Genomic DNA, 5,886 nt, shown 5'->3' on the forward strand with positions numbered 1-5,886 from the left:
TGTTGATTTTTATGAACGTTCTTTTATAATTAAAAAAATCATGTCTTTGTGTGTGTGTCTGGGTGTGTGTGTCTGTGTGAGTATGTGTGTGTGTGTGTCTGTGTGTGAGTGTGTGTGTGTCTGTGTGTATGAGATATACATTAATTGAATAAATCATCCATATTCAGTGTAAGTAGTGAACTGATTAAGGTGTAATGGTCAGAGAACCATCCACAAAGTTCTTTCTCTCCTAGAAACTTGGGTCAGTGTGTGTGTGTGTGTGTGTGTGTGTGTGTGTGTGTGTGTGTGTGTGTGTGTGTGTGTGTGTTTGTGTGTGTGTGTGTGGGTCAGAACGGAGCGTTAATGGAGCGTTGATGGCTGATCAGCTGATCAGCTAATCAGCTGATCAGCTGATCCTTTATTTCTTATTATAACAAAAGAAAGTCATCAGCTGATAGAAACTGTTTTTTTTTAAAGCTCGTTAGATTCTCATTTAAGACAATAAGAGTCCAGAGCTTTAATCAGATGCTCTAAGTAATTTTTATGGATGTTTTTGTCGCATTTTCATCGTTTTTGCCACTTATTTTGGAGTTTTTGTCGCCTTTTTCAACCAAAAAATTAGACAACCTTTTTGACCTTTGTGGAGGATCTTTTGTAGCTTCTTCTCACTTCATGCAGACATGTCCCGGGACAGAGGGACAGAGATGATGATGATGATGATGATGATGATGAAGATTCATGCATGTTGAAGTTCTTTCAGTAAAGAATAACCCTAAAAACCTCAAATCTAAGAAACACAAACTGAACACTTTATCTTTTCACAGATTAAAGATGCTTAAACTTTAGTTTAATCACTACACACAACTTTCACTTTGGAGTATTTTTAATGTAACTCCTAACTAATTAACTAATTAGTTTCTTCTGTAGTTGTACTTTTTTTTATATAGATATTTTTGTTGCACTTGCTGTAGTTTTTAACGTAACGTAGGCTACTTTGATGAATTCAAAGTGAATACAGTCAAAGTGTTTTGGCCCCTGGAGGCCCTCAAACAGCCTGGAACTCTCACTGACATCTGATCAGGTAATAACTCTGGAAATGTCTCCAGAAACCTGCACAACTCCCCAAACTGCTTCTCCTCTCACACACACACACACACACACACACACACACACACACACACACACACACACACACACACACGCTGCAGAGTCTCTGTATTTCCAGTTTCAGAGTTTCCTTCCAGCTTGTTCCAACATGTCTGCTGCTGTGTCCCTGCTGCAGTCCCTCTGCAGGCCACTAGGGGGCGACAAAGGCTGGGAATCACCCTGCACACAGTCTGGGGGGGTGGGGGGTCCAAATCGACCTCCAAATCAGCTGATTTCATGCATAACGCTTATTATATCTGACAGATTAGAGCCGAGCCAGAACCTTTACCTGTTGAACCCTTTCTTTAAGGAGAAATATAAGCCTTGGGGTTTATGTGCATGGGCATGTGTGTGTGAGGGCAACATGTGTGTGTGTGTGTGTGTGTGAGGGCAACATGTGTGTGTGTGTGTGTGTGTGTGAGGGGAACATGTGTGTGTGTTAGGGCAACATGTGTGTGTGTGTGAGCAAGATTATGTAACAGTTATATACCACACGAGCATACTTGAAATGTTTAAAATTGTCAAGGCTTAAAAATAACGTGTGTGTGATTTCCTTACTCTCCAACACAATGGTACAAATATAACGAATGTGTTCTTTTGCATCACATAATCATCTTGTAATATCTTAAAGGTCTTATAATGGCTTTTTGTTCTTTTAATGTTATATAAAACTGTGCTATTTGGCTGAAATGCATTACTAATAAAGTGCAGAGAAGTTGCCTTGGATCCTTAACATGTTTGTCATCTGATTATGGAACAGTCTGATTGGATCTATTTTGCACATCATAACAACAATGATTCATTTAAGAGACACTGCATATGAAAGACATGCAAAGGAAAGCCAAAAACACTTCTAGTCAAGAATATTTGGGTGACATCAACATCATATCTCCACTAAAATACAGAATCACCCCAAACATATCTGTTTCTACATTGCTCTATAGTTTCTGCTGTATAGAGAGCAGTCTGCATCCATGCAGTCCACTCCTGTTCACGCTGGGTTCCTCCGGGCTAATTTGAGCCCGGATGTACAACTCCATAAGCAGCAGCAGCAGCAGACTGGCCTGCAACCACGCAGCAGCAGCAGCATCGGAATATCTCGTGAATATGGCCTCGTGTTTTTATTAGAAGCCGTGCTGTTGCTCACCCTGCAGCCGGGCCTCTGTTACACAATGCATGCCCTGCAATGCTCCCGCGGGCTCGTGCTCTCACACGGGGCCCCGGATCACCTGATCCAGCTTCCCTTGTCCGCTTCTGCATGAACCGGACTCCGTGTAAAAAAAAAAAGAAAAGACATTAGCCTAATTAAAGACACATCGCTGCGGTGCGACTGTATTTGGGTATTTGTGTGTGTGTGTGTGTGTGTGGGGGGGGGAGCTGCGATGTGGATTCAGTGACGGGGGGGGGGGGAGAATCCCGCAGTTGCAGGAGCAGATTTTTGGAAATCATGGGAGGGAGGCATAGACGTGGAAATTCCTGCACTCCGACAACTCCCAGTAAACAGGCTGGGAGTGTGTGTGTTTGTGTGTGTGTGTGTGTGTGTGGAGAGAGCGGGGGATTCTCCGAATCCACCCACGTGGGATCTCCGGCGTCAGCTGCGTGCTCCGCCAATGGGCGCAGAGTACGGGGGATCTTTTGACAGTGGCGGACCAATCAGAGGGCGAGCAGCGCAGCGGGGTGACGCCCAGCCGCGGAGAGCGTATAAAGGCGGCGAGTTTCTGCTTCAGTATCAGACATCTCCTTCCTCTCACACTCTCACACTCTCTCTGCTCTGGACCTGGACTCTTTTAAGGGAGCCTGAAGGACTTTCCTCTTTTAACGGACTCTAAAGGGACCTTTTGCGCCGAGCTGGATTACCTCTTGTTGGGACTTTATTCCTGGGATTTAAACAAGCATCCTCTCGCGCTGGGGACGTGTCTTTCTATCCTGGATTTTGTGGATTATTTTACCGAGTTCAACATGACTCTGGAAGAGGTCATCGGTTCCAACAGCACCGAGAAAAAGTGAGTTACCGATGCTTGTCGTAGGTGCGTAATTACGCACTGTCTTGGCCGTTTCAAGTCCCGTTCTAGACCAGATCATAAACCGGGATCACGTTTTACAAACCGTTAGCCTCATTCTCAGACATTTTGCCATCATATTCTCACAATATACAGTCCGAGTGTATCCTTACGGACAGATTTCTGCAGCTCGCTCTGCAGGTTGTGTGAGTAAATGACTTTGGTCAGCGATGCGTAACTATACGCACTGTCTGGCACGCTGTATAGCGCGAGTTTAAGTCACCTTTTAGACCACATTTTAGCCCTTGTGTTAATACAAACAAGGGTTAATACAGCACTTTAGTGCTTTTTGTACAGCATTTTAGTCATCTTAAGCTGTGTTTAAATGTGCTCTAGAAATAAACTTGACTTACTTTACAAGAGACAGGGTTTAGAGAGCAGAGTACATAGAAGTACAGAATCCACGTGTGGTCCTTGGATCAGGTTTTCAAACCTTTATCTTGATCTGTTGCGTATGAGCGGAGTGTGTAGGCAGATTTGTGTGCCGTTTTGCGGGGCTCTCCCTGCTGGTTTCGGGTCAGATGTGTAACCGCGGCTTCGCTGCTGCTGCTGTGTTTCTCTGCAGGATGGAGACGGTGAGTCAGGCCCTGGAGGAGCTGCTGGTCGCGGCTCAGCGGCAGGACTGCCTCACGGTGGGGGTCTACGAGTCCGCCAAACTCATGAATGTGTAAGTGGATGTCTTTTGATTTTGCGCACACACAGGCTAAATACAGAACACAAGAAGAAATGGAGGCTAGCATAAGATAAAAGAATGCAGCATGCTTATTTTTAGGGCTGTTCATATCTCGATTAATCATGAATGTGTTCCAAACTATTTCCAGAAAATCAGATGATTGGCTAATACACATCGCATGCACACAGATCTAAAGCAAGGAAGGAGTTCTCATCCATTATACATGACCTCTGCTGACATTAACCCCCCCTCTCTCCATGCAGAGACCCGGACAGCGTCGTCCTGTGCGTCCTCGCCACCGATGAGGAGGATGAAGGCGACATCGCGCTGCAGATCCACTTCACGCTGCTGCAGGCCTTCTGCTGCGACAACGACATCAACATCCTGCGCGTGTCCGGCCTGCGGCGGCTCGCCCCGCTGCTCGGGGGGGAGCCCGACACCGGGGACAGCACCGGCACCGAGCCCCGGGACATGCACTGCATCCTGGTCACTGTAAGTCCGCCTTTCCTGCCTCTAGAGATATGCTGAGTCAGCATTATGACCTTCAATAAACACAGATTGTTACATAATGAGTAGATACACACAGCGTTACGGGAAGCCTCCCCTCTGTGTTGTGCAAGTCAACGCCAGAATCCACCCCATGCATAGCCTACTGCGCAGGCGTCAACGCCAACACACGGGCATACTGCGCATGCGTCAACACTAAAAGCTCAAACCGCAGTGTTTACATCTGGAACCATGTCCAGTTGTGTCGTTTTTTTTTGGGTTCAGAACTGAAACTAGTCTTTTTTTCTGATCATTTTCCTCCCAATAACTTTATTAAGAATGTAAGTGCTACAAAATCAGACGTCATAGATATCACATAACGACAAAAAAACACACAAATATCTGACTGAATTAGAACATGGCCAAAAAGTGTGATCAGAAACGATAGACAGCTTACTGAAAGTTATACCTTATTACCCATGATACCACAGGTTATAAATAATAATAATAATAATAATAATAATAATAATAAATAATGTCTAACCGTGTCCCCCCTCTCTCTCTCTCCCTCCCCCGCGCAGAACCCTCCGGTGCAGCCGCTGCAGTCCCCGGCGCTGCAGAACATCAGCAGCTTCTGCGAGGAGAGCCGCTGCAGGAACCAGTGGGTGCCCTGGCTGGACATGCAGGACCGCTGAGCCCGGGCCGAACCGAGCCGAGCCAGACCGCTATATACGCAGCGGTGAGAAAAGAGTGCAAAACAGTCCAATAAACAGCCGCGCTTCTGCTTCTGCTGAAGACCGATAACGGCGTTTGAGTGGACAAGAGGGGACCGGAAACCGGGCCTTCCTGCTGCTGCCTGATCGGGAGCGGTTGATTGATTTGGGGGGCGGGGGGCAGACGGGGTGAGATGCCGGTACCGGGACCAGAAGGGGTTCTGCAGGCCGGCGGACAGCGCCGGCGGGAAGCAGAGAGACTTTGTGAATGAACTGCAGGTGATCTGCTCACCTGGGCGACGTCACAGGACGCGCGGAGTCTGGGGATGTTTCTAGACTGATCCAGAAGGACCTGGTCGTTTCACAGTCTGAGTTTTTATTTAAAATGTCGTGAATTTGTTTTCTGATCTGCGTCCGCAGATAAACGTGTTGTGTTTTAGGGACAACCGAGTTAGGCTACACACTGAAGTATTTAAAGGACCAGAGTATGTTTTAATATATGAACTGTGAATCTGCCTGTTTTATTTAACCTGATGAATAAATTATTGAAGGAGAAATTATGGATTTCTGAGTGTTTCCTCCAGGACGAATGTGTGTGTGTGTGTGTGTGTGTGTGTGTGTGTGTGTGTGTGTGTGTGTGTGTGTGTGTGTGTGTGTGTGTGACGACTGATCGCTGCAGGTTACATAAGGAGATCCTCCCACCACATCGTTTCCATGGTGCCCTGTGTGTGTGTGTGTACGTGTGGGAGTTGAAGTGTTGCTGTTGGAAGGTTGATTTTCTTCTCTTTGGATGGAGCCAGGCTTCCAGTCTTTGTGCTAAGCTAGGCTA

The 5,886-nt window shown here is 46.4% G+C and overlaps 1 protein-coding gene across 1 annotated transcript; it reads left to right on the forward strand.

Moving 5' to 3' along the window:
* Positions 1 to 2,839: 2,839 nt before the first annotated feature.
* On the forward strand, positions 2,840 to 5,614 carry LOC114561492 (growth arrest and DNA damage-inducible protein GADD45 beta). The gene is made up of 4 exons (XM_028587546.1): positions 2,840 to 3,128; positions 3,751 to 3,852; positions 4,122 to 4,350; positions 4,926 to 5,614. Exons 1-4 carry the CDS (start codon positions 3,085 to 3,087, stop codon positions 5,037 to 5,039), a joined length of 489 nt encoding a protein of 162 aa, XP_028443347.1. The 5' UTR covers positions 2,840 to 3,084; the 3' UTR covers positions 5,040 to 5,614.
* The last annotated feature ends 272 nt before the right edge of the window (positions 5,615 to 5,886 follow it).

The sequence above is a fragment of the Perca flavescens genome, chromosome 9 (genome assembly GCF_004354835.1).
Source record: "Perca flavescens isolate YP-PL-M2 chromosome 9, PFLA_1.0, whole genome shotgun sequence".
In the NCBI taxonomy this organism is placed as follows: Eukaryota; Metazoa; Chordata; class Actinopteri; order Perciformes; family Percidae; genus Perca; species Perca flavescens.

What these genes read in the sequence shown, in the direction of transcription:
- LOC114561492 (XM_028587546.1), top strand. Translation starts at nt 3,085, where the DNA reads ATGACTCTGGAAGAGGTCATCGGTTCCAACAGCACCGAGAAAAA. An exon ending in TCCAACAGCACCGAGAAAAA is followed by an intron (nt 3,129 to 3,750) that starts GTGAGTTACCGA and finishes GTTTCTCTGCAG; the next exon opens with GATGGAGACGGTGAGTCAGG. An exon ending in TGCACTGCATCCTGGTCACT is followed by an intron (nt 4,351 to 4,925) that starts GTAAGTCCGCCT and finishes TCCCCCGCGCAG; the next exon opens with AACCCTCCGGTGCAGCCGCT.